Below are 13,129 nucleotides of genomic sequence, written 5' to 3'. Positions count from 1 at the left end.
GCCTGTGGACAGCTTGTTATTGGTGAGTATATTAGAACGACTTACATCTTACATTTTTAGCTTTAGCATGAAGCGCATAGCATTTACGGACTCTTATAGGTCATGTGGTTTTTAAAGTTTTACGGCAAAATGACCGGTAAATAACAACACCTTTGTATATTTTGGAAAATACTACTCCTCCTCCAATTACTTACTATGCTTGTAACCTAATACCTTAAGCCTAGCCTAATAACAGATACATTAGATGATTTATTTCTTACATGCAGTTTACTTAATGTATTCAGGGTAATATAACTGATAAATGTGTAGCCCTTATGCCTCTTTAACAAGAATAGTAATAATATTCTACATTTTGACACACAGCTGCCGCAGTGAAGAACCCAGCGCTACCCGCTCCCATGAAAGCAGAGGCTGAATAATGCCTAAAAGACTACCTCCACCTGGCACCAGCAAGACGCTCATCTTTAATTTGTTAATTACACGTTTGTTGCATATTGTTGATTTTCTGTTAAATAAACATGTTAAATCAAAATCCCTTTCACTTAATTTTGTTTTGTGCTAATAATATTAATAATATTAATTAATTACATAAAATAATATAGCATAATTTTCCAGTGTATATTTCTGTTTGAGTGGAGGCTTCTTAGTGGCTCATACGATCGCGCTGCTTGTGTATTTCGTAGCTTTAACTTAGGGAGGAAGAAGAATATAAAATCTAGCTTTAAATGTAATTCAATCTGGTTTGATTTTAAATGCCACATTCACAGGGTTGCCAACTTTTGACGTTCGCTTGGAGTGAGATTTTAACCTGGAGCCGGTGGCGAGTGTATTTTGTTGAGCGGGGGGGGGGGGTGGCGAACGTAAAATGGACACAGATTCAGTGTTATATCGCCGGTGGATGGCGCCAGAGCTAGCGAACTAGTAACGTATTGAATCATATATGTGGATCTGGGGTAAATAAACTGGATATTTTTTTTCGGCGTGAGATATCGGAAGTGTGGCTGCAGATGAATAAACGCCGTATTAAATAGTCTAGGAGAGATCTCATAAGCGTCTCCGAGACGCAGGCGCGATCATGACGCAGCCAGGTAGGTCTGTAATGCAGCTGCTGGAGGTCTTTCACGATCCACCACAGACTATCAGAGACGTGTTGGCGATGAGCACGCGCTCTTAAATACGTATTCCAGACGAACTGTGTTACATCCACAGTCTCTGAGATGTACATGTGCTATCAGTTTATCCTTCTATACAACCCCCTTCACCAAGCGTTCGGCTGAAGAATTAAAAGCATAAAGGAGTTTGTAGTGGACAGACCCAATTTTAGGGTTCGTACGACTGCTTGAAATACTTGGAAATACTTTCATTTTAATGTTGCTTTTTCAGATAAAAAAAAAGTGTTGGATATTGGCTAAAGCATTTGAAGATGCTTGAAATGAACTGTGTTTCGTTTCGCAACAAATAGCTATTTGACTGAATGGTTCGCTTATATAACGTTACAAATATATAAGTTACAAATACATAAGAAATGTATCAACCTCTTGTAATTCCAGCGGTAAACTCGAGAGTGCATTAAGACGTTAAGATTGTGTGCTTTGAAAATAAACTACCATTAAATAAAATATTGCTAGTTTGTTAGGTAAGGTAGAGCTACTGGATTAAATCCTACCCAAACGAGCATATATCTTAACTACATATTAATACGCCAACGTGATCGTTTGGGGGGGGGGGGGGGGGGGGGGGGGGTGGTTAGGTAATAGCTAGCGAGCGAATTAGAGAAAAAGCAAAACTGTAGCTGGCTACCCAAACACGCACATTTAAAACAGTGCTGTTGGTTTGTGTATTGTTTTGAAATTAATCGACCTTATATTTGATCTTATATGCTAATAAAGCAGCGCTGCGTAGCGCGTTGTGGTGCCTGTTACCACGTCACAATCGTAGAATTCGAATTGAGCTTCCATGGAAACCGCTAGTTTACATTACGCGTTGTCATAGTGATGTGCAAACAGAACAACATTTACGGTCGACTACGAATGAATTCTGTGTCGTTTTCTTCTGCTTTTTATTCAAAAAGTTTGTTCTGAGGTTAGTTAACCCAGATAACTAAATAAGATATTCAGATTGGTTAAATCTCTACCACCTGGTCCATGGCGTACTTTGACTCCATGGCTACAAGCAGCAGTTTCCTCAGCATGGACGACTACCGTCTAGTGCAGCACGAGGTCCTCTGCTCTGCCTCCAACAGATACGAGGTGCTGGAGTTCCTTGGCCGCGGGACTTTTGGCCAGGTGGCCAAGTGCTGGAAGCGCGGCACCAGTCAATCTGTCGCCATCAAGATCCTGAAAAATCACCCTGCCTATGCCCGCCAGGGCCTGATCGAGGTGGGGAAATTATGGTAGATTTAAAAGAGGTTTTGAGAATCAATGTGTCAGGGCTGGCTCGGCTGCCACTCCCTCTACCACCAGGAGTTGCGGGACGTAATCAGCAATGATCCGTTTCAGCTGTCTGAAGTTTTGTTTATTGTTTTACCGTGCTCTCACGGCTTATTTGTTTCTCTTTTCACACGTCAAGTACCTCCCTGTACTCCCGCGTTACACAATTGTAGCCCTGATTGTGATGTTGCTTTGTTCCTGCTCTAATAAGATGTAATAGGTTGATATTGGCTAACACTGCAATTTGTAATCAGGGGCAGTGGCGGCTGGTCAATATGGGGCGCTGGGGCGCCGCCCCCTTAATATTGTTCCGATATTAAAATGAGTTCATTATAAACTGCGATAGTGAGGAAATTATTTAGTGACACTGTGTGTCTAATTGCCATGTTTGAATTTATTAAAAGTGTAAACACATAATTGTATTTAATTGCTTACATTGTGCACACTTCCTGTGTGCTGGGCACCGGTCTAATGAGAGTGCATGGAGAGGCATAAACTTTTGCCAAGCACTGATCTGAGGCTGCAGTTTAATTGGTCGGTTTCAGACACACCCACTCTTGTTGGACACACCCACTCTTGTTGGTAGTGTCAGTCAGCTGCGGTTCGTTAAAGCTGGTTTATACATTTTCGCGAGTGATCGTAGGGCGAGACTCCGCCCACCTCGCGCGAACCTCCAACGTAAATCGGTTCATGTTGAATATCAGCAGGCTGGAGCAGCAGCTCATACAAAATGAGAGAAAATTCAGTTTTATCTTTACAAAATAATCTTCTCACAAAGCATTCACTTGAAGAACGTTAGGGCAAAATTCATGTTCAAATAAATAAAGGGCAATAAGACTGCTTTATTTGTTTTTAATTTGTTTACACCCCCCTCAATTATTTGTGCACCAGCCGCCACTGATCAGGGGTCATTTCCCTCTGGAAAAGAGCATCTGCCAAATATAGCAAAAGTAAATGTCTGAAGGGAGCCATGCAGTAACTGGGCTGATGCTATTGAAGTTACGTAGCATATTAGCCCTTGAATGCTGTGCCCACATAACTTAACGCCTGTCCCATCTTCCCCCATCTGCTCAGATGAGCATCCTGAGCCGTCTCAACAAGGAGAACGTAGACGAGTTCAACATTGTTCGCTCGTACGAGTGCTTCCAGCACAGGAACCACTTATGCCTGGTGTTTGAGATGCTGGGGCAGAGCCTGCAGGACTTCATCAAGCACAGCCCGCTGCCGCTGAAGTGCATCCGGCCCATAGTGCAGCAGTTGGCCATGGCGCTCCTGAAGATGAAGAGTCTGGGCCTGATCCACACCGACCTCAAGCCTGACAACATCATGCTGGTGGACCCCGTCAGGCAGCCGTACCGGGTCAAGGTCATCGACTTCGGCTCCGCCACCCACGTCTCCAAGGCCGTGTGCTCCTCCTACCTGCAGACCAGATACTACCGGTGAGTGGCACGGCCTAAGGCATATTGGAAACAGATGCATGGTTGTGGGAATCGCTTCCGCTCGAGTGTGCTTGAGAGGTGAACTGCCCGTTGTGGATGGCTATGGTGACACGGCTGCACATTAAGATTGTGATAAGCATTACGATGAACTGCAACGCATTTGATTGCCATTTGATTTATAAGTGATGTATTTTTAATTGGATCATGTAAGTGTTGTCATTTATCCAAACACCAAAGAATATCTTAATATCTTCAGTGCCTGAGAAGTTAAGATGCTCTCAGCACACATAAAAATATTTTTTTGGTTGGTTTTATGCTTCAGGCTTTGGTAATATCAGTACAGGGTACCTGCACTGCTCCATTGTAGTTACACCATGGCAGTGTTGTTCTGTATTTACGTAGTGGAGAACAGCACATCAGTATGTAGTGTCAGTGTGTCAGTGTAGTGTCAGTGTCAGGTTACACTACAGTAGTAGATGGGTAATGCACAGGCCAGTATTGTGCTACCAATTTACCAAAAGAATATTTCAGGTAGTAAAAAAAATACTTCTTAAAGCTTTTACATTTTCACACATTAATTCATCACTCTGTGTTAAAGTGAGTACCTTTGAATCACCACAAACCACAGTATCATGCTAAACGTCATGATGGACGTTTTTGTCTTTTTGGTCCAGATCGCCTGAGATCATCCTGGGTCTCCCGTTCTGCGAGGCCATCGATATGTGGTCCCTGGGCTGTGTCATCGCCGAGCTCTTCCTGGGCTGTCCCCTGTATCCTGGAGCATCTGAATACGATCAGGTCAGCCAACGGGCCTCGGACCCGAACCTCGCCTTTCTCACGCTTCTGTCTTTATTCACGAAGCATCGAAGAACAGCGCTGATTTAGAGTCTGCTTTCCCACCTCCTTTCCAGAACTTCCTCGCTGTGTAATAAAGATGTAAATCTTGTTTGGGAGAAGAGTGGAGTTGCTAACAGTGATGGCCACCTTTATTCTAACTATGCAGCTTGCTAGCTGTTCTGTAATGACTGGCAAGGAAGAGACTATGAATGATTTTTGGGGAACCAACAAAACAATTAACTCAAATGTGTTGAGAGTGTGATCTGTGGGCCCTTTAGGCCTGAGATGTGTTTGCTGGCTATAATTGGTAATCTAATAAGAGCTCTTTACAGTAGTGCTAGAAATACTGTCTTGCAGTGGGAAAAAAATCTCAGGTTTGCATGACAGTGGAATTCTAAGATGGGTCCAGGTGAAGCTCCCAGTACAACAGGGTTGACTGGTGCAAGGTGTTTTAGGAAAGCGAAGCCCTTACTGTGTTAGAGGTGCAGACCCATGGTGGCTTTGTGGCTGTAGGGACATGTAGGGTTTGGATAGAGTAGTTGTCTTTGCTAGCTCGTCTTCAGGATCAATATATGAACATAAAATAAAGTCATCCCATCATACCATAAAATCATCCCTCCTGTACGCTGTCGCCGCAGATCCGGTACATCTCCCAGACGCAGGGCCTTCCAGCAGAGAACCTCCTGAGTGCGGGAACCAAGACCAGATGCTTCTTCCACAGGGGCTCTGGCTCCAGCTACCATCTGTGGAGACTCAAGGTCCCCCATCCTTCTTGTGCCATGTGTTCGGTTCATAAGAGATCTGTAATGGCACCTGACAGTACACCTGAACGTTTTTTCTCCTTCTATGTTCCCCAGACGCCTTTAGAGCATGAGGTGGAGCTTGGCGTCAAGTCCCAAGAGACCAGGAGATACATTTTCGACCGTCTCGATGACATGAAGCAGGTTATTTGTGCTCTTGTACACCTTATTGCACGCTTAGCATCACTGCTGTGACATGCAAATGAAGAACAAAGCGCACCAGCTGCTGGTGGAGCATGTAGAGCAAGGTCTTGGTTTTGAGTTCAAGGGTTCGAGGGTTCGTGCTGTCATAATAAGAAGTGTATGTAAGTCACAACAGCGCCTGTGAAATGCAGAGGAACACACGGCAATGTTGCTGCTGAAACAGCGTCTTAGGCACATCGCCGCCCTCTGCTGGCACATAATATGACCTACCCGTTCGTCTCCCATGCAGGTCAACATGCCCATTCTGGAAGGCACAGACGTTCAGGTGGAGAAGGCTGACCGGTGGGAGTTCATCAACCTGCTTAAAAAGATGCTGACGCTGGACGCAGGGAAACGGATCACGCCATTGGAGACTCTCAAACACCCATTCGTCACCATGGCTCACCTCTCTCACTACCCTCACAGTGCACAGTGAGTGTGTACAGGGCCGTCCCTCCGTCTCACACAGTCCAGCCTGTGTTCCAGCTCCGACGCGGGCAGGATGGTTTGCGTGTCGATCATTATGCAGGGCTGGGCGCTCCATAATTTGCTTCTTTCGTGTAAAATGTATTCAGACAAGGAGCTAAGAATTCCAACTGGAAGCACACTAAAGTTGCATGCAAATGGAAGAAAACCCCAAAGAGCTATTTTTAAGGAACGCCATCTTATTGTAACTTGCTGTAGCACAGTGCTGTAACTCACCTCTTTCTGTCTCACTGACTCTGTGTGTCACTCTCGTTGTCTGTCTCACTCTCTGTCTCTCTCACTTTGCAGTGTAAAGTCTTGCTTCCAGAACATGGAGATCTGTAAGCGGAGGTGCACGGGCTTCGACGGCAGCAGAGGCCTGTTCGGCAGTGGGGGCGTGGCTGGGGGCGGGGCTGGGGGCGGGGGCCAGCACCAACTCCAACCTTCCAGTCACCTTCAGCAGCCAGCCCGACCAACACAGCCAGGTGGGCCTGCCAGCACAAGCTTGTCGTGTGTTGCACCAGTATCCCCAAACCTACAGCTCACATTAAACACTGCAGGTGTTCAGATAAGAAATTACTCACCGGAAATGTGCTTTTCAGCTATGTTTGAAGGGTCTTGCCATTAAGTACATGTGACCTGTTTGTTGGTTGTGTGTGTGTCCTCTGCCACGCACCCATCTCAGCCCATCGTCATCTCGGACACACTCCACCCCGCTGTCAGAATAATCACCATCTCCAGCGACACCGAGGGCAAGGACAATGCCAAGATCCTGCCCACCAGGTGCCCTCCCCACGAACTCCTTTGCTCCGCCTCCTGTGCCTCTGAGCTCTGTGTTTGCTCTGTGTTGAAACGGTCACCCTTCTGTTTGCTCACTTTGTGGATTTAAACACTCCTCCCTAGCTGCGGCGTGAACAAGCGGGTGGACGTCAACAGCTGTGTGACCGTGCGGGACTCGGACACCTGCAGCCCGCTCAGCCCCAGGCGCCTGCCCACCTTTGTGGAAAACGCCGCCACCCTGCCCAAGTCGCTGGCCATGGTCATCCCACCGGGTGAGTCCCACGCGCTCTGCCTCTCCCTCCCCTCCGGCTCTGTCGACAGGCCGCAGTCGTTGATCACTGTCTCGCATCTCCTTATAGAATAGAGCGCCGCGGCCTCCGGGATGGTCCAAAAAGACCTCGGTTGTGCCTTCTGCCAGAGCAGCCCTGCCCGGCGCCGAGAGACACAGAGCCGCGTCCTCCAAGTTTCAGCCTCTCTGAGCCAGGTAGAGCGTCTGTAGAGCAGTTTGCCTTCTCACGCTGCAGCTGCCGTCACACTTCACACTGCCCCATAGAAAATCTTATCTTCGCTCTGTTGTCTTATCCACATGCTGCACATCAGGTGTAGTCCAGAGAGTAGTTCAGCTGGGAGTATTGATATCTCACTGCCATTTTGTGTCTTGGCTCCTCCTACAGGTCCAGGATCTGTTGTGATCTCATGACAGTTCAGGAGGCAGATCCCCCTGGCACCAGTCCACCAGTCAGGAGGATCAACTCACTCCCTGCTCTTTCTTCAATTTGCACTCCTGTTACATTTGCACATTATATTTCTAATTCATTGCATACGTTCACTTTAATCGTAATTACACCAGATTCCTCATACATTCACTTTGCACATACAGTATGTTTACTTACTGCTGCATACGCCACTTACTTGAATGTAAATTTCAGAGACCTCTATTTATTTTATTATATATATAAACAACTCAGCTATATTTTTTATCTTTACTATTGTACTTACCGTTACTATTGTACTATTCCTTTTTTTACTGTTTTAGTTAATGTTAATTTTAAGTAAATGTTTACCGCTGCACTATGGAGTCTGAGAGTAACGTAATTTCAATCCTGTGTATGTCCCGCACGTATCACAGATTTGACAATAAAGTAGACTTTGACTTTGAACTACCCCTCAGCAGGCTCTTCTTACCTGAAAAAAATGACTTTATTACAGAATTTCAATACTGCAGTGTCTGGGCTTTTTTGCTTGTTTGTTAGTCCATTTTTGTTTGTTTTAGCCTATTTTAGTATTTTGTTTTTAAATTATGTTTATTTCAGATGCATCATCTGTTTTATATATTTATTTTTATTTAACATTTATTCAACCAGGAGGAATCTCACTGAGTTACAATAACTCTTCTCCCAGGGAGTCCTGGCCAATATTTGCAGAACAAAACAATTATACACAATGACATACAATACTTCTATACACAACACAATTTCAGAGAGGGTAAGAAGCCTAGGTTTAAGACAGCTTGACGCTCATTCCAAACATAAGGCGCATACAATGAAAAAGCCATTTTCCCCTAGTTTTTTGCATGAGGAAGAAACCTTGAGAGGAACCAAGACTCAGGGGGGGAACCCATCCTCCTCTGGCCGACACCGCTCACCATGACCAACTCTGTTCTTTCTAATGGGCTATCTAAGAGCAACTTATTTTGTGATTTTGTATTATATAAATAAGATAAATTAGATTGAAATGGAAGTAGATTAGAAATATATAAAGGTATTTTCCCCATTAGGGCCTTTGCAATAAAAAATCAATACATGATACTTCCTACTAATAATTCTATCCACTGAATTTCTGTGACATTACATGTACACCGTATACGTCCTGTGTGTGGGGCGCCGAACTAATTAGTGTCTATTAAACTTTTGGCAAACACGTGACTTGGAGAAGCTTTTTAACAGTGTGTGATAATGCAGACACAAAATAAAGACAATTGTATTCTTCATCACAGCTGTGGCGTTATGGTGAAATATCTGATCGGTTGGAGCAGTTCTTAACCAATTAGATTGTGTGGCAGGAACTAACTCCTTTATACATGTGCTAGCAATGTATTAATTTGGATAGATTGCTTATAATGCTAGCTTGCTGCTAACGTTAGCAAGCATTTTATTGCTCAAAAATAACTTTATTATAGAAACTCTGTTCATGTCACGTTATAGCCTATGTCTTGTCATTCACTTGATCTTTTGTATGAAGCACACTGTTTTGCTTTTGACTGAAAGCAGTAATGGTTTAAAATGTTATTTGATGCCAAATGATAATAAACAAGTTCATATCTATGAAACCAGTGTTGTCAGTGAAGTTCATTTACAATAATTATAACAATTAAGTATTAATAATAAAAAATCTCATAAGTATCTCTTAAGTTATTTGTAACTGTGTAGTGATTAATACTGTAGCAGGAACCACATACCAAAATTATAGCAATAGCAAAAATGCCTTTATTAAAACAGAGATATCTCTGGGGATCTCACATTCTAACATCAGAGAGACCCAACAAGTGTTTGTACATGCCGTCTTTATATACGATTTCTCCACGCCCAAGCACAGATCTGCTTCTATGCCTTACATGGTATTGTTGTTCGAACAAACAAGACTTCTCTCTTTGTCTCCAAACCTAACATCTCTTATACATATGGTTCCTGTCTCTGGACTGTCTGCTTGACCCGAGGTCACCATACATCAGGATGTCATACATTCATGTTTCACCCATGTCAGCATTATTAGTTCACCACTTCTGCTTGAGCAATCACCTTCTCGTTTAAACTCCTTACGCATCATGATTTCCTAAGGCCCTCTCTCGGGTTCACAGCTCGGACACATTTAAAACAATAGTTACATTTAATTCCTATATTATGTTTAAAGGGTAAGCAAAATATATTGTTGCTAATGCTAGTGCTAAGCAAAAGGATCCAAATCCAAAATCACAACAAAAGTTAAATTAACAAGCAAAAGCAACTGAGTAATTTTAAATTGAGTAAATTTAGTAATTTCAACTTTTGATTAGTTCACTCTATTTAAATCATATAAGTATGAATTGTATCCATACAACTCAATTATATTAGTTTTGACAGAAGCCATTACTTCATTTTTTTGAGGCAACGAGTTACCTCTGTTTTTTAAGTAGATTGAACTTATTAGGGTTAATTGGTTGCCTTGAAGTTTGCGGTGGGGAGCAAAGACACGCGGGACACGCCTACTTTTTTGGTAGCCTATCAGTATAGTTAATTATATTTCCTCTTATGTGACTGGATTATCCTGGATGATTTGCGTTAGCGTTTGGATAGCTCGTTAGCTGACCAGGGGGCTATTCCACGAAGCGAGCTTATGAAAGCGGCGCTTATTAGAGTGAGCCTCGCTTGAGTTAGCCAAACAGTTCACTTCCGTCTAGTTCCGTTCCACTAACGAAATCCAGACGCAACCTATTCCCGCTAATTCAAGCCAGGCTTTTGTAATTGGCGATCATGCGCGTGCACACAGTATTTACACAGCCTCACTAATCGATATTCGAAAAGGCAAGAAAATGTCGAAAGAGCTGAAGAAACGAGCAGCTTTTTTTTTCTTCTGCTGAACAGGAGCTACTCATACGTCTTTATGAGGAATATAAACACGTTATTATGAAGAAAGGCAACACATCCTGTATTAATAAAGCCAGAGAAGCTGCTTGGCATAATATTGCAGACAGATTAAATGCGTGAGCATATACACTACCGTTCAAAAGTTTGGGGTCACCTAGACAATTTTGTGTTTTCCCTGAAATCTCATACTTTTATTTATCAAATGAGTTGCAAAATGAATAGAAATATAGTCCAGACATTGACAAGGTAGAAATAATTTTCTACTTTAAACTTTGCTTTCGTCAAAGAATGCTCCCTTAGCAGCAATTACAGCATTGCAGACCTTTGGCATTCTAGCTGTTAATTTGCTGAGGTCATCTGGAGAAATCTCACCCCATGCTTCCAAAAGCCGCTCCCACAAGTTTGATTGGGTTAATGGGCACTTTTTTCGTACCATACGGTCAAGCTGCTCCCACAACAGCTCAATGGGGTTGAGATCTGGTGACTGCGCTGGCCACTCCATTACCGATAAAACACCAGCTGCCTGCTTCTTCTCTAAATAGTTTGTGCATAATTTGGAGGAGTGCTTTGGGTCATTGTCCTGTTGCAGGATGAAATTGGCTCCAATCAAGCGCTGTCCACAGGGTATGGCATGGTGTTGCAAAATGGAGTGATAGCCTTCCTTATTCAAAATTCCTTTTACCTTGTTCAAATCTGCCACTTTACCAGCACCAAAGCAACCCCAGACCATCACATTACCTCCACCATGTTTGACAGATGGTGTCAGGCACTCTTCCAGCATCTTTTCAGTTGTTCTGCGTCTCACAAATGTTCGTCTGTGTGATCCAAACACCTCAAACTTTGATTCATCTGTCCATAACACTTTTTCCAATCTTCCTCTGTCCAATGTCTGTGTTATTTTGCCCATATTAATCTTTTTCTTTGCCACTCTGCCCTGAAGGCCAGCATCCCGGAGTCGCCTCTTCACTGTAGATGTTGACACTGGCGTTTTGCGGGTACTATTTAATGAAGCTGCCAGTTGAAGACCTGTGAGGCGTCGATTTCTCAAACCTGAGACTCTAATGTACTTGTCTTCTTGCTCAATTGTGCAGCGGGGCCTTCCACTTCTCCTTCTACTCTGGTTAGAGCCTGTCTGTGCTCTCCTCTGAAGGGAGTAGTACACACCATTGTAGGAAATCTTCAGTTTCTTGGCAATGTCTCGCATGGAATAGACTTCATTTCTCAGAACAAGAATAGACTGTCGAGTTTCAATTGAAAGTTGTTTTTTTCTGGCCATTTTGTGATTTTAATCGAACCAACAATTGTAATGCTCCAGATTCTCAACTAGCTCAAAGGAAGGTCAGTTTTATAGCTTCTCTAATCAGCAAAACTGTTTTCAGTTGTGCTAACCTACTTGCACAAGGGTTTTCAAGGGTTTTCTAAATATCCAATAGCCTCCTTACAGAGTTAGCAAACACAATGTACCATTAGAACACTGGAGTGATGGTTGTTGGAAATGGGTCTCCATACATCTATGTAGATATTGCATTAAAAACCAGATGTTTACAGCAGCTAGAATAGTCATTTACCACATTAATAATGTATAGAGTGTATTTTTGATGCATTTAATGTTAGCTAAATTGAAAAAAAAACTGCTTTTCTTTAAAAAATAAGAACATTTCTAAGTGACCCCAAACTTTTGAACGGTAGTGTAATTTAATCCATTCATTGGCATTTTAAAAGTGTTATAGTAAATTAATAATGTTAATAATAATTTCCTGATTTAAAAGTAACATGAGCAGGGTTAAGAGAACGTGGCAGCAGGTCAAGGTGAAATATAAAAATATACTCCAAAATGGTAAGTACAGTTGATTAGTCCAATGTGCAGGAAAAGGTAAAACACCATATTAAATAACTATATAAAATATTTTAGCAACCAGAAAGAAAACTGCTACTGCTGCTGCTGGTGGTGGGCCTCCTGTAGCAGCCCTCACTCCTGCAGAAGACCTTGCTTTAGAGTGTAGTGTCTGTGCCTATGTAATACATTATGTGGTGTTTAAGTTTAAATTGTAACTGGTTTAAAATTCATTTCTCTTTTCTTATGATGAGTTGGGCTGAACAAATGGGAAGAATGTGGTTTACATATGTTTTTTGGTTTAGGGGAAAAGGGGCCCTAGTTCAGGGGTCAAAGGTCTGGTGGGCCCTTTCTCACCCTACTCGCTTTTCTTTTTCTTTATGTATGATAGAGTTTACAGATGTGAGGGGCATCAGACCTCCTTTGTGTAACTCGCATATAAATATGGGTAGATTTGCAGTGTTCGAGAGAGGAGATTCACAATTGGCCCGAGACCTCTCTCAAGCAAGACCATGGTGCTTGATTTGATGCTGTTCTTTTTTACAATAAACTTATTATTGACAACTAAGACAGTGTCGGCGGAGACTTCTTCATTCATCATCACAGCATTGCTAGAGAAGAAGAATACACCTCAAGAGTTGGCACCCCAGATGGGACTGTGTTGTGACTGACAGCGCTGCTGACGACCTCTGCGCAATTATTCCTGCACCAAGCCGGCAAACGGGTGAGCTGGTTTCTC

The 13,129-nt window shown here is 43.0% G+C and overlaps 1 protein-coding gene across 1 annotated transcript; it reads left to right on the top strand.

Moving 5' to 3' along the window:
* The first annotated feature begins 2,144 nt into the window (after nt 1-2,144).
* On the top strand, nt 2,145-7,633 carry LOC143474614 (homeodomain-interacting protein kinase 1-like). Its single transcript, XM_076972112.1, has 11 exons — nt 2,145-2,378; nt 3,504-3,868; nt 4,543-4,666; nt 5,344-5,463; nt 5,563-5,649; nt 5,939-6,120; nt 6,463-6,676; nt 6,839-6,936; nt 7,057-7,205; nt 7,298-7,417; nt 7,608-7,633. Exons 1-11 carry the CDS (start codon nt 2,145-2,147, stop codon nt 7,631-7,633), a joined length of 1,719 nt encoding a protein of 572 aa, XP_076828227.1.
* Nucleotides 7,634-13,129: the final 5,496 nt, after the last annotated feature.

The sequence above is a fragment of the Brachyhypopomus gauderio genome, chromosome 14 (genome assembly GCF_052324685.1).
Source record: "Brachyhypopomus gauderio isolate BG-103 chromosome 14, BGAUD_0.2, whole genome shotgun sequence".
NCBI classification, from domain to species: Eukaryota; Metazoa; Chordata; class Actinopteri; order Gymnotiformes; family Hypopomidae; genus Brachyhypopomus; species Brachyhypopomus gauderio.
Note: the sequence above shows the minus strand (reverse complement) of the source record. Positions and strands in the feature narration are given on the sequence as shown.

Coding starts and splice junctions, on each gene's coding strand:
- LOC143474614 (XM_076972112.1), top strand. CDS start 2,145: ATGGCGTACTTTGACTCCATGGCTACAAGCAGCAGTTTCCTCAGCATG. Junction 3,869..4,542: donor CTGCAGACCAGATACTACCG/GTGAGTGGCACG, acceptor TTTTTGGTCCAG/ATCGCCTGAGATCATCCTGG. Junction 7,206..7,297: donor GGCCATGGTCATCCCACCGG/GTGAGTCCCACG, acceptor CTTATAGAATAG/AGCGCCGCGGCCTCCGGGAT.